At 39.2% G+C, this 25,877-nt stretch overlaps 2 protein-coding genes across 6 annotated transcripts; both read right to left on the bottom strand.

The window, feature by feature from the left end:
* Nucleotides 1-651: 651 nt before the first annotated feature.
* On the bottom strand, nt 652-10,767 carry sult2st3 (sulfotransferase family 2, cytosolic sulfotransferase 3). 3 transcript variants are annotated; one of them, XM_069693104.1, is made up of 7 exons: nt 10,556-10,614; nt 8,484-8,572; nt 3,676-3,884; nt 3,450-3,576; nt 3,152-3,246; nt 2,722-2,902; nt 652-2,603 (listed from the first exon to the last, which is right to left on the bottom strand). In XM_069693104.1, the coding sequence occupies exons 3-7, from the start codon at nt 3,871-3,873 to the stop codon at nt 2,488-2,490; spliced, it is 717 nt and encodes a 238-aa protein (XP_069549205.1). In that variant the 5' UTR covers nt 3,874-3,884; nt 8,484-8,572; nt 10,556-10,614; the 3' UTR covers nt 652-2,487. The 3 variants fall into 3 exon arrangements, with proteins under 3 accessions (XP_069549205.1, XP_069549204.1, XP_069549203.1); XM_069693103.1 differs by lacking the exon at nt 8,484-8,572 and having other exon boundaries at nt 10,556-10,767; XM_069693102.1 differs by lacking the exon at nt 10,556-10,614 and having other exon boundaries at nt 8,484-8,777.
* Nucleotides 10,768-13,521: 2,754 nt separating this feature from the next.
* Nucleotides 13,522-18,903, bottom strand: tmem147 (transmembrane protein 147). 3 transcript variants are annotated; one of them, XM_069693100.1, is made up of 8 exons: nt 18,820-18,903; nt 18,325-18,422; nt 17,937-18,006; nt 16,899-16,964; nt 16,272-16,408; nt 16,073-16,157; nt 15,668-15,789; nt 13,522-14,596 (listed from the first exon to the last, which is right to left on the bottom strand). In XM_069693100.1, exons 2-8 carry the CDS (start codon nt 18,399-18,401, stop codon nt 14,476-14,478), a joined length of 678 nt encoding a protein of 225 aa, XP_069549201.1. In that variant the 5' UTR covers nt 18,402-18,422; nt 18,820-18,903; the 3' UTR covers nt 13,522-14,475. The 3 variants fall into 3 exon arrangements, with proteins under 3 accessions (XP_069549201.1, XP_069549200.1, XP_069549202.1); XM_069693099.1 differs by lacking the exon at nt 18,820-18,903 and adding an exon at nt 18,739-18,799 and having other exon boundaries at nt 18,325-18,418; XM_069693101.1 differs by lacking the exon at nt 18,820-18,903 and having other exon boundaries at nt 17,937-18,001; nt 18,325-18,391.
* Nucleotides 18,904-25,877: the final 6,974 nt, after the last annotated feature.

Genomic DNA, 25,877 nt, shown 5'->3' with positions numbered 1-25,877 from the left:
CTGACCTTTTCTTTGATCTGCTCTTTGTGACTTCATGCCTAGTTGGTAGTGCACATGCACAAAGACTTGTCTGAGCTTGTCTGCTGTGAACAGTCATCCATGATCAGTATGGGAGCGGTGACGAAAGCACTCAGACTCGACCAGACAGTATTTGCATGTCGGAAAATGTTGCTTAAGATGCTGAAAGCTGAGAGTCGAGTAAGAACATTAGCTTAGATCATTGGGTAACAAAAACAATTTGACTTGTCTTATTGGCAGATAGTTTGGGCCTTTTTTTTTGTTGCCCAGTTTTAAGATACATTTCGTTCAGGTTTTTGCTGCAACCCAAATAAAGGAGGTAAACAGAATGTAATTTATGGGTCTTATTTAAAAAAAAATTCCAACAGCAATTTCTCTTTTTAAAAACAATATCCCAGTTACCTTGAACAATACAAAGATTTCATCACTCTGTCAGCAGCTGTCGACATACCCTCAACATACCTTCCTTCCTCACATATCCTGTACAATGTTGGCTGATTTTCAAAGGTATCCTCTTTATCTCCACAACATTTTTGTAAATCAGCTTCTGTTGCGGCTGCAAGTTTGTGCTTCTTGCTGAATGTTACTTCCTGAATCGGCAGAGCAACAACAACAAATAAAAACCTGTTACTTTTACTTTGGTACATATTTTAATTGAGACCAAAGCAGGCATGCAATAAGTAGTAAAAATGTAGATAAATCCAGTAATAATTAAAAGTTGAAACACCATAATAATAATCCAGTAAAATACCCTCAATGCAATCCAAATGATAGGACGGCTGCTGTTGTGACATTACATCAGGGTTCTTATGTTGAGCATTATTTCTCTTGATTTGTGAGGTAGTAATTGACCCCACTCATGCACAAACAAGTATTAACCTGTATTTTATGATTTAAAAAAAAAACAAAAAAAACGAAGAAAAAAAAAACAACCACTAATTAGCATATGTCATAATTAAGCAGTTACTAGTTTTATGCAAAAATTCCAGGCACTAGTGGTTGAATTGCATATTTTGTTGATTTTTGAAGTGACAGGAAGTAACCGAAGCTGCAGCAAACATACTGTAGACTTGTTGCAAAAAGTTTCTTCTGTGTTACTTATTGCAAGAATTTAAGAAACAGAACAAAAACAGTTACTGTACCATTTGCACACGTTTGGGCTCTACTCGTTAAGTCTAAAAACTTCATTAACATGTTAGGCCTTAACTGTGTCTTTAGGACAGGTTACAATTCCAGAGCTGACAGATTTTTTTTTGACTCTTTAAACGTTGTGGTAACACTTGACAACCAAAGCTTCCTCTAAGCATCTGACTTACGATCTGAAAATGAGGGTAACTGATGCCTATGAAGCCGGGTATGGCTATAAAAAGATTAAATCTGGCTAGAGTTGTCTACTGTCGCTACAACCAATGGCAGAGAAAACACTGCACAGATAACCGTCAGAATTCAACTAAATGTCAACAAATTCTGGATATAAATGTCTTCCAGTCAGTCAAGAAAGAGGCTGCTTCTACAAGAGAAGAATGAGCCAACGCATACCTCAAAAAGCAACATAGTCTAGCCCAAGAAATGCACGCTGGAAGACAAGGCAAGACAACCTCAAATAACTCAAAACTTGAAGTGATCAGGAAGGAAGGGTTGGTAGAAATTCCTAAAGTGTAGAAAGGCTTAGCAAGATACTAAAAGGAAGCTGTGATATATGCTTCACAATTATTGTTTCGTTTTTCAGTATTTTGTAACCGAGCATTAACATTTAAAGAAAGACTCATTTTCTGTTTACTGTAGTAGATGAATTCACTTCTTTTCACTGCAAAAATCAACAATTTTTTTAATTTGTAATGTTGTATATAACTGTAATCATGCAATGACTTAGTTTGTCCCTTTAAATAGGAAGTCATATTTGTTGTCCACAGTAATTAATGGTCAGTAGAATTACACTTATTATTAGAGACAAAAATTAAAAAGTACTTACAAGGCAATTACTTAGAAATTTGCACAAAATCATGTTTTAATTATGTTAAGTGACAGAAACAAAAATGCTCCTGCAGCATGAAGGTGCATTAAACTCACTGATAGTTGAGGGATCCAAACTACACAAATTGTACAAATGTGTTTTATGTCCAGACTGAGCTTTTGTAGCATTTACATCATGGACAGACAAAATGTTTCATCGAATTAGTATTTTTAAGGATGTTCTTTGTTTGAATTTAGACATTACATATTCCCATGCCGAAACTATTGTGTGTGCATGTCAGTCCTGAGAACTTGAACAGGTTCTGCTGAATCCTGGTGTAGATGAATGATTGATCAAAAAAATGATTGGTCTATTAATGCCTAACATTAAAACCAAAAGTACAGATCATTTTCTTCCTTGTAGCACTAATTTCCTAATCTGAAGTAACAGATATGTACCGGTCTTGATTTTATTCTCAAAGCTTTCTTTATCTGTGTCTTTGCTCCAGCTGTTGGTCAGTCCAGACTCCACGGCAGAGGGAAGCTCTCCCCCTCCAGCTCTTTGCGAATGACCGATGTGAATCGGGCCAATTGCTCTGTGCTGAAGTGGTTTTTCCAGTCCCCGGTAATACCTGACACAAAAACAGACACCAAGATTGAAACATGTCAACCAAATGAATTAAAATCTACCTTGTGTTGAAGTATCGTCTTCACTCAGGCATGTGTCATGATGGACACACGGACCCTCACCTTTCCTGAAGAAATGAGACTTGTCGTTGTCCATGTACACCTTTGGGACCAGGCTGAAGTTAGACATGTTGTTGGCCTTCATGGTCTTAAAAGAGCAATGCTCCGCTATCTTCTGAATGACCTCTTCACTCAGATTACGACCAAGGAAATCTGAAATATGCCTGAGCGCTGCAGGCAGGTCCTGGGAGACACAATTCTTTTTCATTTATTTGAATCTGTGGGTATTTGCTTTCATTTAGAAATTCTCAGATTGATATTTCAATGTCATTTCTATAATCCATGCTCACAGTGACACCATTTTATAGCCTGGGGGGTTTAATATCAATTTCTGACTGGTCAAAAAGACATTTAATGTTTTGAACAGCAACTCTGACCTTCAGGTGAAAACAATGAAATACGATGTACACAAAAACTCTGGGAAGTGTTTTACCTGAACCATTTCCTCATATGTGATGTATGTTATTCTGTCTCCCAGCTCTGAGTGTTTCCAACTCTTCACATGGTCTGTCCATTTTCCAAACAGCACTGCAGACAACACAGATATTGGACCATCTTATGTATGCAATCAACCTCTGCTCTGCTCTCTCTCACATGACATCGTCCAAAATCTCTTCACATGGTAATAAACTAAACTTCTGCATTTTACTTTTCTTTATGCCCGGTACTTGGGAAAATGTACAGGCTGCACTTCTCAGAGTAAAGTCTTTATATGTGGTGTGACCTCTGACCTTTGCCCTCCAGAAATTTGTCCATGAACTCATCAAAAGTTCCTGGATCCTCAAGGAAGGAGGCCATCTGGTGGAAGTAGTATGAAGACACCATGAGGTCCTTTGGGTTCCTCATGACATAGATCACCTACAGCAAGTGACAAAAGGCAAAAACATGTTGGGTGCTTGGATTAAACATTGGATGAGATAGACATGTAGGTATCACTCAGAGTCTTCACCCATTTACCTTGGCTTTGGAGGTGCAGAAAGAAGGGGGCATGAGGTTGAAGGGAAAATGTGTGACCAGCGCCCGTGGAGACACCAATTTATCCACTACCTCCATCAGTCTCTTCTCCTCCAGCCAAGGCACCCGGTCCCAGTTAGGAATGGTGTGGACTGGGGTCAGATCACCCCCATTCAGCACCAGTGGGAGGATCTCCTGCATCCAGATTGTACCTGCAGAAACAAAGAGTGAAGCAAACAATTCCACAGGGCTGCAGGAAAGTGCTCACGTCTGCTGGAAGGAAAAGACACCAAGAGAGTGATGTAGCTACATGATATGGTGCGAAGCATAGACCAAGACAGAATAGAGATAACTGATTATGACATATTCACAGTTCCTGGTTGCAGTGTCAGCATGGATACACGGACAACCATCGCTTTCCAATAACTGTTGCATTTTAGCAATATTCATTGTTAAGGAGTAGTTATTGAATACTGTTGAATCAAGAACTTCATAGCAGGGCAGCCTGGTATCACGCCAACTTGTGTAATACGCCCGTCAGTCCACTTGAGGACACCATGTCACAATTTGCCTCGCCTATATGTGAAAATGGCATCCACGTACAACCAGGGCCGAAAAAGGTCATGTGACAGAAGTCGTTTGATGAAGAATAAAAGTGATAAAGTCAGAGAGAGGATGGATAGGTTGGGGGGGAAGTTAGATGGATTAAATCCAGGACTTTCACCCAAGTCTCTGAGAAAGTGACGTAGAATTATTTAAAAAAAAAATTGTTTCCCATGTCTGAGCAAGTAGATTTGTCCTAAACCTACACTAACATATTTTTTATTGGCTAAACCTAGAGCACCTGGCTTTAAATACAAGACAAAGTGTGACACTGTCCGCTTTGGTGTGATACTGCATTGAGCAGAAGCACATCTCACCATTTGAAAAATTTCTAACTGGAAAATACAGTCAGCAATTGATTTAAGAAGTCATTTCTTGATCATTGGAAAACTTTATTTATTTATTTATTTTATCTCAAATGAAAAACTTCCATGAAACCACACACACACATCCAAAAAGTGTCTCCCTAAGAGCCATAAATTCAAGTCTGATGCCCTCACGACCATCTAGAAGCATCAGTAAAAAGCCTTGCTACAAAAAATTTGTAACAGCAGGGTGGATTTGTTCTTGAACACTAAGGCTATATAGTTCTCAACCCAGGGTCCCATGATCCTGAGTAGAAATCAGGAGGTATGTAAATTCCATTTTGAGTAGACATCCCACTCACCAGCCTCATACAATGTACCCCGGTGTTGTGTTAATGAAGTTATGTCCCTTGAAAACAGCTCTCAGTGTTCAGCTTGTTCAGTTTTTGTGCTTTCTGTCTCTGAGCTGATTGAAGTACATTGAAGTCCCTGCTCTGTGCAAACATACAAGATAAACCAAAGGTGAAAGTAAGTAGAACTACATGTAACTATTGATAATTATTTATTTTAAAAAAAAATAACCTTGACGAATCTGGAATTAGTATCATAGTTGGTCGCCGATGACTCTCACAAACAAATAAGACCTGCAGTGTTTTGTGGTAATTTATTCAGCAGCAAAGTGACTGCTTACTGTTCACATCATGAAAGTACGGGACGTCTCAAAACTACAACCATCACGACCATGCCAAAGCATTCTGCTGCAAATAGCCTGAATAACATTCAACCTGTGGTGTTTACCCCCATTATCACAAATTGCCTGAAGAAACTGGTAATAACCCAGCTGAAGGCTTTCACCCACACTGGACACCGTCTCCTCCACCTCACATTCGGCCCTTTTACACCTGCACAAGAACAACACCTATGTCTGGATGCTGTTTGTGGATCTCACAGCTGCATTCAACACAGTCATCCCATCCTACCTGGGCTTCAGCACTTCTTTTTGCAACTGGATTCTGGACTTTCTTGACTTACAGACTTCAGTCTGTTGGGTTAGACCAAGCGGCAAACAACAGTGACTTCACCCACTGGTTTGTGAACGGCCGTTATAAAGCCTTGAGTTTTGATTTTGGCCAGCGCGATCTCGCTAGTTCTGAGTGGTTTGGAGCCAGAAGTGACCATATTTGGACGAGCTGGGGGGGAGGGAGAGGGGGGTCTGACTCGATCTGATTGGAAGCCCGAGGTCACTAAACCCCGCCCACCGATAGCAGAAACCTCACTGCACCACAGCCCTGTCAATCAAATAGGCCAAAGCATGACTTTTTAAAGCTTAATTTCTAATTAATGTTGGGGTTATTCTCAGATGGAGCGCCAGAAAACTAATGAGATGGAGGGACTATAGCTAACAAAACCTAAATAACTCATGGTGAAATTTTATTGACTTCGAATTTTATGAGAAAAGTTGAAAGGGAGTCTATGGAGCAGGAGGCTTTTTGGAGCCAACCCTAAGCGGCACTTGATGCTATTGCAGTTAAAGGCACTTCCGCATTGGCCTCATTTTCCAGACCCGGACGCTACGTCCACTTTTATATACAGTCAATGGGTTAGACAGCAACACCTCCACCTTTTCACTAAGCACTGGGGTCCTATAAGACTTTGTCCTGAGGCCTCTTCTCTACTCACCTACAACATCATCCCTGTGCATAGACTGAACATCAGTGGTGCCCTGATCAATGAGAACAGTGAGAGGTCCAACAGCCTGCTTTATGGGCAGATATCAGTTTGGCCCTGGTCCAAGACCAAGGAGCTCATCATGGACACCAGGCGAGGAAGAGGCCTGGCGGTGAGAACTACCCAAGATACCCAGCTCCAATACATCCTGGACATGGACAGTAAGTGCTGTCTAGAAAGGCGCGTAATATCCTTTCGGACTTCTCATTCACCTTGCCCCCCCTCTGGAAAGAGGTACAAGAGCCTCCCGACTCGAACCCGAAGGCTCAAGAACAGCTTCTGTCACACATCTGTTTGTCTGATAGACTGAAGAATGATACATACACACACCTCAGACACTGTAACTGTTTACCATGTACTTCCTCCATCATAACCACTGTGCAAAATCTGTAAATATATACTGTATTTAAAAGGTAATAGGTAACACAAACACAGTAAGTCATCCTGAAAATAAACAGGTACATCAAACCTGTCTGGATCAAAGCTCCACTTAAACCCTGTTCCTGTGTCTCCAGAAGCTACAGTTTAAACTGCATCTGCGGTTTACTCTAAACCCACTTTAACTGAGGTTTAACTTTGTGAAGTTTATTATGAAGAATGACATATTTAGATCATTTTATTCATTTCTAAAATTTTGAATGTATGTTCATGTATGTTGTTTTTAAAGGCAACACACTTTTAATGAGACCCAGGATTAACTACAGTGATTACATCACAAATATTCCCTCAGATCAGGCTCTTCAAGACACCAACTTTACCTCTTCTACAACTCTTGTTTTTTAGGGTTTTCATATTACATTTTTTAGATGCTGAAACCATCGATATGAAGACCAAGTTTAAAGGTTTACTTAGAACCACGCAATGTGCGAGGGTCAGTTTTGAATGGAAAACTCCTCGATATGCAGGTGTATAGTTTCTGCAGTATATTTATAGTAAAAGGGGTAAAAGAAGATTAGAGCACCCAACACCCAACTAATTCAACAGGGAGGACCCTTCTGAGAAGATTTAAATAGACTCTCGTTACACCATAGGCCTTTGCAGAAGATGTTTTGACATGCCAGACTGGAAAAAGCACTCACGGGTTTGAATTATAAAATAAATGATGGCTGAAATTCTATTTATCTGTCACAGAGTCACAGCCTGTCTTCACTGTCTGTATGAGCACAAAATGAACATCATTTTTCCAGGGAATGGGGAATGATGGCAGAAGCTGAGCATGACCTCATGTTGGACAGGGGAAGGAGATGCTTACGAGTAACTTCAACTTGATGACTTCTGGTGGTTGAATTTTTCCCCTCGCTCCAGTGATATATAAGTGTACTGCATAGACAGATGCAGCAAAGTACATTGTGACTGGCTTACTCAATGTGCCTACTGTTGACAAGGCCACGGGCCCAAGGATCCAAGTGGACCAACGGTTCAGTTCTCCACTTCACCTCAGTCCAACTTAAATGAGTTCAGGAAGGTTGCGGCGTTATAAGAACATGTTCATATATGTTTCCTTTGGATGGGAGAGTTTTAACCAGCATTTGTGGACACAGTGAAGAACTGTGTTAAAAAAACAATGGTTTTCAGAAATGTCTCTGAGCCCATGCACTGATTTCCATTACAGATTTGTGTCTGTTCTGCCTGAGGTCTTGAAGATCACAGCCATCCAATATTGATTCTCTGCCTCCATTGCGTTTAGAGATTTCTCCAGATTCTCTGAATAGTTTTTTAAGTATTGTAGATGATGAAATCCCCAAATACTTAGCAATTTTACATTAAAGAACATTCTTCTTAAATTGTTGTACTAATTTCCCATGCAGTATGTCAGTGATGAACTTCTCCCCATCTTCACTGCTGAGACACTCTTTATACCCAATAATGTTACTGATCTGTTACCAGGTAATCTAATTAGTTGAGATGTTCGACCAGGTGGTTTTTCAGCATTACACAACTTTTCCAGTCTTTTATTGCCTCTGTCCCAAATTTTTTAAACGTGTTACTCAAAATTAGCATATATTTTTCATAAAACAATAAGGTGATAAGTTCCCTTTACCGTTCCTGTGAGCTCTGCTCAAGTGTTTCCCTGTAGGTGGTGCTCGGCCCCATAGACCCCACAGTTAACTGTAAACCACAAAGTACAAGTCATAAATCATCACTTTTCTCTGTAAAGCTTTCAGACTCACTGACCTGACTTTGGGTACGTAACAGCCACCACGTCATCGTCCTTAAACTTGAATTCATGCGCAAACTTCAAACTCTCTGAGGAGTGAGTCTCTCTGGGAAACAGGAGTCCGTGATGCAGAAAATACATATCAGAAGACATTATGGTGCGGGTATAAAAATAAAAGCACCGCTAAAACACAGGAGGAAGCTCACAACTGTTGCATTCAATCAGGAAGAATCGTCACCAAAACAATAAGCGCACGTAAAGCGTCACACTGACGTTTTATCCGTGTTTCTCTGATGTTTTAAAGGCCATCTCCTTGCGCCCTCTCTCTTTGTTGTTAATAAAGGTAAACTCCCGCGATCACATGGCCCCGAGACATAACTTGAAACGTCCCACAGGTTTTGTCTGGCAACACAAGGGGCGTGCGCGCAGTGGCTCTCTGCGCAGGCTGGCCGGTGTTCAATTTAAAACACCCAAACACATCAGCAAATCTAAGTAGAGTTGGACTGAACAGTTTCCATTGTCTTTTGTAAAATCTGTTGGCAGCAACAACAATACGCATTAACTTACAAAAATCCATAAGTAGGTCCACTTATTAATTGTAGAATGCGTTGTTTTAGTAGCGCTGCACCACTGATGTGTGTTAAACTGTTAAACAGCAGTGTTTCTATCATAAACAGTTGTTTATATTGTGTCATAACATAAATACAAATTTAAAAAAATTGTGGTTATTAATTAACCTACATGTTGACAAGTATATATACTTTCATTAAAGACTAAAAATACTGGATCTTTGTGAGTCCCAGTCTTGACTTTCCCGAATCACCTCACACATGAATTTGATTATTACAACATTATAACATCGGAGCAAAACCCACTGACTGTACAACAGCCATTTTTACACAAAAATAACTTTTCAATTAGGCTACTTCCTGGTCAGTGCTGAGAACCTGTAACTTGTGCCAAGTCCATTAAACCATCACTTGACACCAACAGAGGGGATCCATGACCTCCATTTCCTTTTACATTAAGGACACATATAGTTTCTGTTTTTTAGTTTGTTTCCAATGAGCAATACACAATAAGTAAACCCAAAGACTATCCCATTTAATAATAATAATAATAATAATAATAATTAGCCGAGTGGTTGGAGATTTTTGGCTGCCTGTGCTGACTGTCTAACCCGTTTCCACTCAGGAAGGCATTGTTAACTCATGAGCAGACTGTAGAGATGCACAACTGACATGTAAATACAGTGGTAGAAACAACAACAACAAAAGACAAGTGGAAGCACTTTGCCTGCAAAAGTAAAGATGTAAATATGTTGATACGCATCCATAAACACAAGTCACACAAAGCAAAAGACCAGCATGGAACACTGCCAACATACACCAGGCAAAAACAGAAAATATTTCACACTGGAAACAAGCAATTAATAAAACAAAATGCTTAATATAATTGTCAAAAGGTCCTGGTTGGGTGGAAGGAGTGAGAAACCAGGGATGATGGAGGATTTACTTTTTGTTTGACCACTTATCAATTTGACATTTGAGATCATGTTCATCATCCCTATCCATCTTGTATCATTTTATGTCTCTGCCCCCATTTAAACATGATAAATGACCAATAAAGAATTAATTACATGAAAAAGCAAAGCAGCCAAAGAAACAACAGCAACTGGAGACAACTGGAAGCAATTCGCTTTCAAAAGTAAAGGTGTAAAATCTATCGATACCAATCTATAAACATAAGCCACACAAAATAAAAGCATCACAGTATCAAAACGTGCAGGTGTACAACACACACACATCACTCCTCTTCCCTCAGCAGCAATGATGCTGATCTAACATTTTTTGTTTCTGCATGTTTTTGGTGCTCTAAAACATCTGGTTTATTGTCCAAACATCTGGTGCTCCAGAGCAGGCTTCAAAATGACATCCTTGTAAATGAACTTCCATACAATAAACTATACTTCCTGTAGCCTGTGTATTAAAAAGCTGAAAATGATGAACAAAAGTTAAACTTGGACACACCAGAGTGGAACAGCTGAAGAGAGACGGCAGATATGAGAAGAAATAAAGAAAGTTGGTACCTGACTTGGGGTAAGTCACCGCAAACACATCAGTGTCTTCCACGGAGAAGTTTTGGGCATACTCCAAGCTCTCCGTGCTGTGGGCCGTATGGGGCAGGAGGAGGCCGTGGTAGTGAATGTATTCGTGGGAGGACATCAGGACTGTTTTCTCGGTGAACTGGTAGCCTGTTGGTGTGGTAGCCGACACGTTGCTCCTACCTCTCTGTGTTGGAGGTAGCCTTTCTCCTGTTACATACAGTCCTCCTTTTCCTCCCCAAGCTCCTCTTTATTTGCCACTGCCTGGCAAGGCTGGACCACTTTTTTCTTCCTAGTATAAATATTTTTCTGAATGGCAGCTCTGTACTGCAAATCATCAGGTGTTTTCTAATTCAGGGGTTGAACCCAAGACCTGGTGACCAGGTTTGGAGGGTCAGTTTGCACAAATGCACATGTGCCACACAAGCCTATGTTTAAGTGATATCTTTGGGTCCTATTTAGCAAAACTCAGACATAAATAGTGTAAGGCTGCAGACAGAGGCTATATGTGAATTAACTGGATAACGCTTAACATCAAGACAGATGTTACCAGCACTAAAAGGGTGCTTTTTGAACACAAAAAAAATGCGGTTTTTGTAGGTGAATTTGTTCCTGGACTATGATGATGGTTCTAAGTAGGAACTAGTCCACTATTTTACATTCAATTATGACACTGTTAACAGTGAAATATCCTGCATGGAGCAGAGTTGGTACAACCCAGATCTCAAGAGTCACACTCCAATTTTCACTGGAATCCACAATGTCAAACTAATGTCACTGTCACACGATAGCATGCATGCCGTTTCTCAGCAAACACATACAAGCAACAGTGTATAAACAAAGTGTGTGTGTGTGTGTGTGTGTGTGTGTGTGTGTGTGTGTGTGTGTGTGTGTGTGTGTGTGTGTGTGTGTGTGTGTGTGTGTGTGTGTGTGTGTGTGTGTGTGTGTGTGTGTGTGTGTTAGGTAACAGTAAAGTCCATTGTGTCGTTCCAATAATGAGAGCTTTGTTGGAGTCCAGAGGCCCCAGCTGAGAGGGTGAAAGAGGCAGAAAAAAATGCATGCAGGGTGAGTTAAAGTTGCAGAAAAGGGGGTGACGGGGAGAAACATAAGGGGTAACTACAGGGAAAGTGTGCTGTTTGAAGGGAAGGGGAATAAATCAGCTGAGGAGAAACCCGGGACAAACAAATCTGATATTTCAATTGCCTGATCCATTTCTTTTGGTACTTTCTCGTTTTCTCTGGCATAAAGATCCTACGTTATAACATTAAATCTTATCTCTCTCTGTCTGGTTCCTTGGTGGCCTTCTCATTTCCATAGGATATTTTTACTAGCACAATGCCAACAATGACTAAAGAGCTAGCAGTTCTTTAGTAAATAAAACTGCTGAGATGGTGCATTGTCTTTCTGAAAGTGTTCCTCTGTTTGGAGCAAAACTTGTTGCATATTAAATTGCATATTTGGGATATGTTTATATCATAAATTGTGAGAAGTTGAGTTTCCTGAAATAGAGGAGCAGATGGTGAACAAAGATTTGAACAGCTTTCCATTCTGACAAAGTCTTTGAAGGGTTTGGAAAACAGTCTAGAAAAGGTACTTGCTTAATTTACACTGCAATATGAAATGTGTTGAGACGGTTAAAGAATAATAAAGAGTATGAAGAGAAAAATGTTAACTTTCTAATGTACATTAATAGACTTACTTACACTGACATAAAATATTCTGATGCTCTGGATCTTGTCAGCTATTATTTCAATGAATCGAGCCACATCATTATTTAAATTGATATCTTTGGGGAGTTTTCAGTGTTTTAAATTTTTTTTTTTAAATGCTTAAATTCATCTTTGTAACATTTACAAAGTTTGTGCATTTTAAAACATTGTGAGTTTAATGTGACTAAAATTAGGGTGTGGCAGAACAAATGTGTCCTCTGCAAACATTGTAGGACAGATTAGACTGGAGACACTTTAGTAAGCGAGTTATATGAATGAGGAATGAATGAGAGCAGGCTGAGAACGGAGCCGTAGGGCCCATCACACTCTGACGGCTCTATTAGTGACAACCTAACATCATAAACAGTTCCGTTACAAACATCTGTTTTAACCACATAACTATTTCTATAGTTTACCTCCTGCGAAAGGACGTCATGATTCACTGTATCGAAGGCTTTTCATAGAAATTTGGTTCAAATAATTGATTCTTTATAAGTGCTGTTGCTACTTGATCTGTCAGGTGATCTAAATCTGTGCAGGTAGAGTGGAATATAAATTAATAAAATCATTTTTATTTTACACTATTTTCTAGTATTTTTGGAGAAACATGGTAAAAATTGTATAATTTTAGCGTTGTGGAAATAAACAACTGTAGCTTCCTCTCGTTCTCATCTTCACCACTAATACACGAAACTACTTCTCTCACATTTGATTTTGTGTTGTATTTTATCCTTCAGCTCCTGTCTTTGTTCCTCGTCTCACACTTTGCACTGACCGATCACTTTTGTTTTACACTAAACCTAATTTTCTCACGTCTCTTTGTCGGTCTTTTCTTAAGGCTCGCCTTCACTTGCTTTCAATGCCTTCTTCCCCGGAGACCCAGCTATTCAGGTATGTTCAGGTTGTTCTTTGTCTGCCTCAGTCGCTCTGCTCAGGAATCCTGTGCGTCTCTGTCAAGTGTAACAGTAGGAGTGTGGGAAAAGAGTGGGAGGTTTTGTTATTCATCCTTAAATGGTACAACTCATGGAGCTACATTTTTGTGGATGTAATAGTCAAACTAATTGCACGACTAAAAACAGCAAGTTTTCCTCATCTTGACAGTTCCGACATTGTTTTGTTATGGCCAGCAAATAATTCACTGAAGGAAAACAGACCTAAACATGAGGAAATCTTGAGTGATCATCAATACACAAAAATGAACTGAAAAGACATCCAAAACCAGAAAAAAACTATCAACTGAAGTATTTTCTCTCGTGTTTTATTGGTCTATTCAGGAGCCAATATAATCAACTAGTTAACTGACACAACGCCTGAAATGTGAATTCTCTGAATAAGTGATTATAAAGAGAATTATTCCCCAAGAGCATCGATCTCAGACAATCTGTGACTAAGCTTGTAAAAACAACATAAATTCTTAAATACAGCTCATCACTCACAACAAAATGTTCGCACTTTATGGTCTGACTGATCAAGACAGCGAGATAAAACAATCCAAAGACATTTATTGATGTCAAAATAAATGATGCTTAAAAGTCAACACAATGCAGTCATAATTGCAGAGTGTGGACCTCAGCTCATTCACACAACAATTCAGATTTTACAGTTCAACTTTCAATTTATTTTTCAAAATTAGAAGAAAAAAAAAAGTGACACAATTATGTTTTAACTTCTTGTAATTAACTTGTATATAAATAAAATGATAAAGTTGTGGCCACACAATAAACTATCAAGATAATGTCACTGTTATTCATTCATTATAAAACTGTACTACTTAATCTAAGCCTTTGTGCTGCCTCACTGGAGAACACATGGAAAAGAAGTAAGTCTCAATTCATTTTGTGGTCCATCTGATACAAAATTCACATCTTCATGAAACAAACACAGCTTCGGTATAAGCCAATCAAATCGCAGAATCCTCCTGATGTCACCACTCATCCTGCAGCTTCAGCCTATGGAGAGACAGCTTTGCCCTGAGCGCAGGCTTTCTATTACACTGATCAAAACAAACTGGAAGAACAGGTGAGTGTACCAGTCAGACCAGTCCACCGGCCAAATATCAACAATGGTTTCCTCCCTGTTGTATGGTGATACTAAGACTGATGTGGTCTCAGGAGTCAGCTTCTGATTTACAACAACCCCGGCCCAATCTGGACCCAAAAGACTGTCAGAGGCTTATCCCAGGGCGCTGAGGTTTACTTAGTTACTGTGAACCAGGGTGACGAAGAGGAAGAGTGAGCAGAGAGAGATGGCACCAGTGAGCACAGCTTTCACCAGCAACAGTGTCCAACTGCCCAACAGGAAGACGTGGACGAACAACCTGAGGACACGACAGAGACGAACACAAGGTTACAATCTTAAAGAGCAAAACAAAACGACGCATTAGGAGCAAAAAAAAAACCAAAAAACATCCTCCAGATCAAGAGATTTCATTTAAAATGTGACCTGTGGTGAACTCACCAATACAAATTAATTCTTTAACCAAATGGAAATTCAGTTAATTGAACTTTTGGTCTTGCCTCTTATTTTTCATGCAAAAACAACACGTTTTTGATTTTATTGTGAAAAAGCATTTAAATCAAACAAAATAAGTGTAGAAGGTTATGAAGAGCTTTCTAAAGGGCTTCTGGAGATGTCAAGTTATTTACATGCTGTGCACTTTCAATAAACATATTTATTTTATTCTACCAGTTACATTATATCAGCATTGCACTCTTATGCATCATATATTTATTCACACATTTCTTAATTCTTGTTTTGAAATTTGTATTACTGTTTACTTGTGCCTTTATTATTCTGTTTGCATCATGATGAAGTTATTCTTTCAAATGTTTTTCTTATTTACCATTTTAAGTATTTTACCATGAATATGTTTATTATTATAGCACTGTCAATGCTTTCAAGCTAAATTCCCTGGAAATTAAACGTAAGTATTATCAATGCTCATGTTGCAGTGCCATCCTGTGGTTGCCAAAATACAGTACAGCCACCACCCAGACTAAACAGAATTTTTGGCAATATGCATAATAATTGGTAAAAATTCAGATGAGCAGAGTCTCATCAAATCCTTCCCCTCTTGCATGTCCATTAAGTGCAGAGCTGAGGCCAGGATGTGATCATAAAGACTGGAAACTCAGGAAACAGCAGACCTGGCTCTGATTTTACGCCACAGTTGAGTTGAATAAGTCAAATGTTACAGATTTATCTGTAATTTTCCTGATGTTAATCTTGCTATAACCAAAAAGCAGGTTACATACTCCATGTTTCCTTCTCAACAATAAAAGCAATAACATTTTCCTGCATCTACAAAGCTACTTTTATTTTGTCTTTGCTTTGTGCTGGAGTGTTCATGTATTTTTATGAGTATGGGTAAAATATGTGTGAGACTTACTCCATTAAGAAGGACTTGTAGACACAGAGAGCGAGCAGCACAGTAACGGGCAGCCTGAAGGTCTTGGGAAGGTCGTATCGTGTAAACATCCACACCACTGCAGCCATGGCAATGTAATGGATCTATACACACAGAAATAACTACTAGCTTTAATTTATAGAATTCATATAAACAGGTGCCATCACATAAATATTCACATTACAGACAACAGCAACAGTCGACTGAGAGAAGCAGATGGACAAAACATTTTAACATTCATGTTTATCTGAGGATGCACGCAAGAGCAAATGATCTTACCGAGATCTTTTCTGTAGACCGGTGACATAAGACGGAGACAGACAGAGTGGTGCAGGACAGAAGATCCAGGTAATAAAAGTGGAGGGCAGAAGTGGAAAAGCTACTCACCAAACTAATGTTAGAGTCAAAGCTCATCTGGATGTATTTCCAGTCAAACTCAATCCCTCTGGCTCCAACCCACAGAGGAAGACACCTGAAGAGCCACAATAGGTACAAGCGGAAAAATGCGATGTTTAAATATGGAAAATACTTTGACAAAATAAAGTTTTGTTCATGTTTCCTCTGAAGGAAAAGTGCTACTGCGAACCTCGACATCACGAGTTCTGCTGTTGCCCAGCCCATCGCTGCCACCATGATCTTGTACTCTCCTTTTCCAGCATTACGAGACATCACGAGGTGGAGACCCAGCAGGTCTGCCAGGTCCACTGTGGCCTTCATAAATTCCTGCAAACAAAACACATTGCTGAGCTGCAACCATTAGTCGAGTAATCAAGTAGTTGATGGACTGAAAATTCGTCACCAACTATTTTGATAGACGATTCATTGTTTTGGGTCATTTTCTTATGAGGAAATTCTAAAATTCTCTGATCCCAGCTTCTTAATTGTGAATATTTTCTGGTTCATTAAGTCCTTTGTGATAATTTTTTTTCATCTTTTGGTTAATCAGGACAAAATTAAACAATTCAGGCTGCAGCTCCAGGAAACACCAGTCGCTCTTTTTCATGTTCTGACACTTTAATGACCAAACAGCTAAACGATTTTTTTTTTTTTTTTTTGAGAAAACAACTTACCGATTAATCTATTATGATAATAATAATCATTAGTCGCAGGGCTAACTACCATAATGATTTACACATGACAAAAAACAAAAAATATATATATATATATATTTTTTTCTCTAATATTGTTACTGTGATGGCGTTTGAACACTTACTCCTACAAAGTCATAAACTCCTGCTCCGCCTTCCCATGTGGGAAAAAAGGTAGCAAGGAACAACATCTGAAACACAAAAAGAAAAGCAAATCCCCATTTCATTTCAATTCTTTTTAAGTGTCAAATCAACATGTAACATTGTCCCAAAACACTTTACAGGGTTTTCCCTATCATTGTAACATTGGGTTTTATCAGAACACTTAAGCCACTATAGCTTCAGAAGATTTGTTTTACCAGCGTTTGGTGATTACTATTTTTCTGGCAAATATTGCATTTTTAAATAAACATTGTCACGATAATAGTCCCAAATTATGTACAAAATTTACAGTTGAAATAACTGCCCACCACACAACTGCCTCACAGACATAAAAACAACACACACAGTAAGGAAACAAAACAACCAAAACTCGACAAACAAAAAAAAACATTAGTGGTAAAAAAGCAACAACACAGGCCCACAGCAGCACGACCAGAGGGATTTACCCAACAGGAACGTTTTAAGCCTAATCTTAAAAGCAGAGAGGATGTCCACCCCTTCAACAGGAGAGGAGCCGGAAAGCTGAAGGCTGGAAACTGTAGGAACCAGAAGGAAGCCTGCACCCAGAGCACCACGCTCTATCGGGCTCATCGGGTACCATGAGCTCTTTAAGATAAGATGGAGCTTGGTCATTAAGGGCTTTGTAAATTAGGAGAAGGTTTTTAAATTATTTTCTAGATTTTACAAAGGAGCCAGTGAAGAGAAGCCGACATGCAAAAGCCCATCGGTGCTCTCATTTTAAATCAACTGGAGGCTTTTCAGAGAATGAATTGTGATATCCCGATAAGAAGGAAGTAACTAAGAAAGCCTGGAAGTGACAAATGCATGGACAGGTTTTCAGTATAATGCCGAGATACTTCGACAATGTCGCACAGTTGAAAGAAGGCAGTTTACACGTGCTCGGACATTTGCAATTTTTCTGTGGCGAGTTACACTTATTTCATATCCAGGCACCTCCAACACAAAGACAGATGATCTGACCAGCAGAAAAACGTCCTCACCTTACAGAGTTGAACAAACAGGTACGTAGCTCCAGCCTGGACGCATCTCCAGAAGGCATTGTACTCTGAACTTAACATTGAACACACAAACACAGAGTTAAACAGTAGACCTGTGAAACATGTCAGATTAACACGAGAAGGGAGCTTTAAGACGAGAGTTCAACAGGACACTAAACCGATCTAAGAGGATGACGTGGACCCTCTCCAAAACCTCCTGAGACTGAGAAGATGATCAACCTTCTCTGAACACGTGTCGTCTGATGACACCGCACCATGAGGTCAAGTATTTCATGTCCTGTCGTTTCCTCGTGTGTGGACTGGTGGACATCGTCAGAGTATTTACAGCCCAGCATCATTTACCAGTTCACAGATTCAAAGAGACACTTACAGGCCACTGCACTTGTATGTTATAAAGTAGGGAAAATACGCCAGAGCAAAGCAGTTCCCAAAGTGAAAAAGTGTCATGATGTCGCCAAGTCCAGCTTCCTGGAGGGAAAGAGAGAGAAATGAAAAGTTAAGGATCTCAAAGCAGGAAAAAAAAAACAACAACAACTAAAAATGGAAGTAAATCAGTTCATATGTTGTGCAATTATCAGGTTAAAAATAGTGATAAATGCAGGTAGATCTCAAGTTAGTCTTTCAATTTACAACTCATTCATTTATAATTATATTTCCAATGATGTAAAACACAGACAAGCAACATTACAGCGTCATTTACAGGAAACAACAAGTCTCATCAAGTAAAAGGTTTAACTTCGAGCTCACGAGTCTCGAGGAGAGTTTCTCCCTCCGGAGGACAAACACAGGTCATTTAACCATCGAGGGAACAGATACGACATCCAGTAGCACCTGGAAAACAAAGAGTTTCCGTGTCACAACTTACAATGTTTGAGGAGCTGAGGGAAAAGGCCGATCGCGCAGCTAGCCCGCAAGTTGAATGACAGACGGAAGTAGCTTTAGCTCCACCTCGAAATGCGTCCGACAAGCCCTCGTGTAGGAACCTTTGTTCTGCGAGATGCTCCGTCTTGAGCTTTTAAAGTGCATTACCGCCACCTACTTGGCTGGAGTGTGGACCAGAGTTCTTCATTTCCCTAAAATGGAAAAATGACATTTCGTTCATGAACCCAGTATTTTTTTTTTTAAACCTCAAATAAGGCTTTATATTTTCTATCCTCAATGCTAAATATATATATATATTTTTTTTAGATTTAACCTACTTAGTTCCTTCGTTATTCCGCTATATTACCTGCCTGCTCCAACTAAAAGAAGAAAAAAAGAAGCTCATTCTTATTACCAGAGAAATTTAATGTCAAAAATCAACTTTTCTATATATTTTGCTGTCATAAATCTGACAGCCATAAAGACACAACATTGTGTGACTGTACGCCGTCTGAATGATAACAGAAAAAAGAATATTCAAAAGTATACAGTGCATTTGGAAAGTATTCACAGCGCTTCACTTTTTCCACATTTTGTTATGTTACAGAAATTATTCCAAAATGTATTAAATTAATTTTTTTCCTCAAAATTCTACACACAATACCCCATAATGATTACGTGAAAAAATATTTGCAAATCATTTAAAAATAAAAAACAAAAAAATCACATGTATTCACATCCTTTGCCATTACACTCAAAATTGAGCTCAGGTGCATCCTGTTTGGAGGATCATGTCTGGAGGAAACCAGGCACCGCTCATCACCTGGCTAATACCATCTCTACGGTGAAGCATGGTGGTGGCAGCATCATGCTGTGGGGATGTTTTTCAGTAGCAGTAACTGGGAGACTAGTCAGAATGGAGGGAAAGATGAATGCAGCAATGTACAGAGACATCCTTGATGAAAACCTGCTCCAGAGCACTCTGGACCTCAGACTGGGGCGAAGGTTCATCTTCCAACAGGACAACGACCCGAAGCACACAGCCAAGATAACAAAGGAGTGGCTTCAGGACAACTCTGTGAATGTCCTTGAGTGTCCCAGGCAGAGCCCAGACTTGAACCCCATTGAACATCTCTGGAGAGATCTGAAAATGGCTGTGCACCGACGCTCCCCATCCAACCTGATGGAGCTTGAGAGGTCCTGCAAAGAAGAATGGGAGAAACTGCCCAAGAATAGGTGCTAAGCTTATAGCATTGTACTCAAAAAGACTTGAGGCTGTAATTGCTGCCAAAGGTGCTTCAACAAACTATTGAATAAATATGCATGTTATATTTTCGTTCTTTATTTTTAATAGATTTGCAAAAGTTTTAAACAAACTATTTTCACTTTATCATTATGAGGTATTGTGTGTAGAATTTTGAGGAAAAAAATGAATTTAATCCATTTTGGAATAATATAACAAAATGTGGAAAAAGTGAAGCGCTGTGAATACTTTCTGGATGAACTGTAGGCTATATAGGACTTACAGTAGCTGATTGGCATCCAATGCAAAGCAAGAACAGATTTCATGTTAAGGATGAGAATTTAAATGAAAAGCAGCGTACGTTTTTATGATGAATACATGATGCTTCTTGTTGATTTAAACTTCTACAGCACAGACTACACAAGTATGAAAAGCTGTGAAACATCACAAAGAACAAAATGAAAAAATGTTTTATGCAAAACATTTTTTCAAAGATTAAAGAGAATCAGATGTCCACAGCCTGGAATTTAACTCATGTTCATATTTGATTGCCTTTTAGTAGTGAACTAGAAAGAAGAGTCAACCAACTCAGTCCATTCAAAACCTACAATTAGCTTTAAAAAGGAGCATGCCACCCATCAGTGTCTCTGTATCATACGTGAAACATTTAAATGAACATCTATAATCTGATTAATTTGCATTCAAATGAGATGAGAAACAACATAAAAACCTCATCAGTCGTGGCTCTGTAGATTCGATCTCTGACATAATTAGTGGCACAGGATGCATCGCGTACACGCTGCTAAATAAATGCGGTCACATGCCCCACCGGAAAGTGGTCTGACCAGATCAGATCTCGATGCATCCTGGGTGCATGCACACCTCTAGTTAGCTGTCCGCTTGTGATGCGATCACGCCGGGACGTAACAGATAACATGTTGATGCCAAGTGTGGACAGGCTCTTAGATAGGTGTCATCTGTCTGTCAAGATATCTTGTCCATATATGTTTCTCTCATATTTTCTATCTTCCTATATCTGATTGTATATTTTATCACTTTTCCCACCTTGACTGAAACCTGTGTTTTTACTCATTAATACCAGAATTCATGATATCTATTCAATAGAAAGTGATCAGAAACCCTGGAGTAGTGATAAGAAATAAACACCTTGAATAATAATGGTGACTTAGCCTTAATTTGTTGAAATTTTATGGAAGTACACGGTGAGCCTAAAAACAAATGTTGGGAAAAACAGGAGATTTAAAAAAGAAAAGGAAAAACAATCCTCAAAAACCAAAGTGGACCTCATTGCAGTCGTGCGTGGTGCAGAGAAGCACTCGGTGTGTCTGCAATTGAAAGCGTAATTCAAATTTTCAGCATTCAAAACTGTCTTCGCTGTCTTCGTGCTTGAGTGGGGAAATCAAGCTGCACAGGTAAATGACTGAATTTGAATCTTCTTTGAATACTGATAACCTCATTCTTCTGCTAACCTTTACTTTTCTCTACATGAAGTTACCTGATGACATCTGATGATTCACTCTACAGGTTTCAGTCAAGTTGGGAAAAGTGATCAAATATACAATCAGATGTCGGGACATTTAAAATATGAGAGAAACAGATAAATATTTTCTATGTCCCTCAATCAGTCCCTGCTGCAGCTGAGCCAAACCATGCCCCACTACCACAGTTCCTATATCTGGTTACCTTCTGGTTAAGAAGGCCGGCTCCATCACTGGCTGCAAACTGGACAGCCTGGAAAAGGTGGTGGAGAGGAGGACGCTGAGGAAACTATTATCCATGTTGGATAATCCTGACCGCCCTCTCCACCACCTGCTGCAGGGACAGAGGAACACGTTCTCCAATAGACTCCTCCAGCTCCGCTGTCACAGATACAGGAGATCATTCCTGCCGACCGCAATAAGACTGTACAATAACTTACCTCTGGCTAAATCCATCACACAACAATAACACCGTTGTCTGTGTTTCTTGTTTGTTTAAATATAAATATAAATATATATATATTGTACTGTACTGTATATACTGTATATACTGTGCATTTTTATATTTCACATTTTTTTACTGTTATTTTATTGCTTTCCTGTATCTATAAATGCTGCTGTAGTGAAAAAATGTCCCCTTGGAGATTAATAAAGTAACTACCTACCTACCTACCTATCTGATTGTATATTTGATCACTTTTCCCAACTTGACTGAAACCTGTAGAGTGAATCATCAGATGTCATCAGGTAACTTCATGTAGAGAAAAGTAAAGGTTAGCAGAAGAATGAGGTTATCAGTATTCAAAGAAGACTCAAATTCAGTCATTTACCTGTGCAGCTTGATTTCCCCACTTAAGCACGAAGACAGCGAAGGCAGTTTTGAATGCTGAAAATTTGAATTAAGCTTTCAATTGCAGACACATGCATGACTGCAATGAGGTCCACTTTGGTTTTTGAGGATTGTTTTTCCTTTTCTTTTTTAAATCTCCTGTTTTTCCCAACATTTGTTTTTAGGCTCATCGTGTACTTCCATAAAATTTCAACAAATTAAGGCTAAGTCACCATTATTATTCAAGGTGTTTATTTCTTATCACTACTCCAGGGTTTCTGATCACTTTCTATTGAATAGATATTATGAATTCTGGTATTAATGAGTAAAAACACAGGTTTCAGTCAAGGTGGGAAAAGTGATAAAAATATACAATCAGATATAGGAAGATAGAAAATATGAGAGAAACATATATGGACAAGATATCTCGACAGACAGATGACACCTATCTAAGAGCTTCTTCAGTTCTCCCTGACTGTTGAGGAGTCCAGACTTTTAACCTTTTGTGTGATCATTAACACCTTGTGAGTTGTTGACCCACCCGGCCATCAAGTGAGTCATGAGGGTCACATGAGTCAAATTAGTTGAGCACTTCATAATATTTAGTGGTCTTGTATATGTCTGATATACATAAACAAAGACTTCACATAGGCCTGATGTGTGACAGTAGATTTGCAGTTTACAAAAAAAGCCTCTTAAAGCAAAAAGATGAGTGACTATAATTGTAGAAGTAAATCAAGAAATGTTGGCAGCTCCATCTCTGCTGTACCAGCAGGTGTGGAGAGATGCTATTGGTCACCGGCATCTGGTGAGGTGTGTCTAGGTGGCACTGACCTGGTAGGTAGTTGCTGTGAAAGCAGACTGCTTACTTCTCACCAGCCACTGACCACAACATGAACTGACCTGACTAACAGGAGCTCTACAAACTGACACGTTTGACTTGAAGTGAAGACAGAACCAGACATGGGGAAAAAGAGGAGCACCGAGCTCACATTGACCCTCCTGCTCATCGCTGCTCAATGTTTGGAAGCAAATCTAAAACATAAAGTAATCTACGTTAATATGAACATGACCTTTAAAGATGCAAGATGGTTCTGCCGGACAAACCACATCGACTTGATTACTTTGGACGTGATGAAAAAAGGGAAGCTGTTCGACGTGTTGGCGGAAAAAATGGTTGTTTTGCCTGTCTGGTTTGGTCTACACAGAGACTATGAGGAGCCTTCAGCCTGGAAGTGGATAAATCTAAAGTGAGAATCCTTTTTGAATCTATCTTTATGCAGATGTGAGTATCTTTAAATATAAATGAAAATAAATGAAGTTGCTAATCTTGATTTCATTACTGTGTTTGTTTCAGAACTGGTGAAGGGGTCTCAGGATATAATCTCACACAAAACCCCGACTGGGCTTCTGAAATTGAGCCTCGGCAAATGCCACCAGATTTCCCAATTTCTGAAGACTGTGGCAGTTTTAAGGTTTCAATTGAGAAGTGGGCCAGCAAGGCATGCTCTGAAGAGCAGCCATTTGTCTGCCTTGATGACAACCTGGTGGTGGTGAAAGAGAACAAGACGTGGGAGGACGCCCTGACACACTGCAGGAACATGACAGCACCGTGTAATCGTCTCTTGGAGCCCTGCACCTTCGACCTCCTGTCCGTGGCATACCCGTCTGACTACAACTATGTCAGAGATCGAATCTACAGAGCCACGACTGATGAGGTTTTTATGTTGTTTCTCATCTCATTTGAATGCAAATGAATCAGATCATAGATGTTCTTTTAAATGTTTCATGTATGATACAGAGACACTGATGGGTGGCATGCTCCTTTTTAAAGCTAATTGTAGGTTTTGAATGGACTGAGTTGGTTGACTCTTCTTTCTAGTTCACTACTAAAAGGCAATCAAATATGAACACGAGTTAAATTCCAGGCTGTGGACATCTTGTTGGATGTGTTTGAAATGGATATTATAGAAATGGATACATTTATTGTTATAAAGTCCAGCTCTCTCAGCTTTATTAAACTGCAGCCCACCCAGTAAAACAAACCTAAGGTTTACGGAAGCATCGTCAGCGACATGAAACACTTCCACAGCAGGAATTGATGCTCAAAACTTGCCTTGTGTTTCTCAGGTTTGGATTGGCCTTCGCTTCCTGGGAGGTGCGTGGTGGTGGTTAAATGGAGAGGAGCTGGACCACAACGCGATGCTGCCAGGCTGTCCGTCCCAGTGGAAACACTGTGGGGCCATGTCCAAAAATGGTAGCAATTGGCTCATCCAGGACTGCTCAGAGAGAAGAAACTTCATCTGCTATATAAAAAAAAAAGTAGAGAAAAAGCATAAAACAAAATGGTGAGCAATGGGCCCATTTCCAGAGCCAGGTTAATGTTTGTTCTGTCAATGTGGTTAACAGGCTAAAATCTCTACTACACAGCAGATCTCTGTGCTCATTTTCTAGATTGATAAGGTTTTGTTGTAGTTTATGCAATAATTTATTAAAAAAAAAAAAAAAAAAAAAGTTTTTTTTTTTTACCTCTTCTTGGCTGACATTAGTAAAGAGCGAGAAATAATACGACCACACTGAAGGAGTTAGGACGTCATCTGATTCTCTTAAATTTTTGAAAAAAAAATGTTTTGTGACGTTTCACAGCTTTTCACACTTGTGTAATCTGTGCTGTAGAAGTTTAAATCAACAAGAAGCATCATGTATTCATCATCAAAATTTACCCTGCTTTTCATTTAAACTCTCATCCTTAACATGATATCTGTTCTTGCTCTGCATTGGATGCCAATCAGCTACTGTAAGTCCTATATAGCCAAAACTTTTGAACATTGTTTTTTCTGTTATCAGTCAGACGGCGTACAGTCACACTGTGTTGTGTTTTTATGGCTGTCAGATTGATGACAGCAAAATATATAGAAAAGTATATTTTTTAGATTAAATTTCTCTGGTAATAAGAATGCACATTTCTTTCTGCAGAAACAAGCAAACAAACCATTTATGTCATTTAGATATTTAAATAACACTCAAACTACAATCAACAGAAATGCAACAGGCTAGAGGAACATTTCCATGTCTATTATTTCAGTGGTTTTAAGTGTTTTAATATGAATATATTACTTTGACAAGTTTTTGTGTTTTGACAGGTAATAGCTAGTTTTCATTTATGTTCCTGGGATTATATGGTTTAAAAACCCAACAGGTTGGGTGACAATTTTTGAGCTAATCTGTCACAATGAACTCTCCATCACCCTTTTTTTAAAAAGACCCTGGAGACTTTGTTTGTCCACGTCTTTGCTCTTTTTCTTTCTGCTGATGTCTTTATTCTGTCTGTAGACTGTTGTGATTTTTAATTTCTAATGTAAGCATAGAGGACAGACCATAACACCCTGAAATCATCTGCATTACTGACCTGCCATATAAAAACAGGACCAATGGAAGCTGGAAGTTCTCATTTTTAGAAATGACCTCGTGCCTTAAGGGGTGGAACTGGA

The sequence above is a fragment of the Brachyistius frenatus genome, unplaced genomic scaffold (genome assembly GCF_029030835.1).
Source record: "Brachyistius frenatus isolate BFR_SWC_R1_liver_20210118 unplaced genomic scaffold, ASM2903083v1 Contig_14, whole genome shotgun sequence".
Classification (NCBI taxonomy): domain Eukaryota; kingdom Metazoa; phylum Chordata; class Actinopteri; family Embiotocidae; genus Brachyistius; species Brachyistius frenatus.
This window is presented reverse-complemented; position numbering and strand designations above follow the sequence as displayed.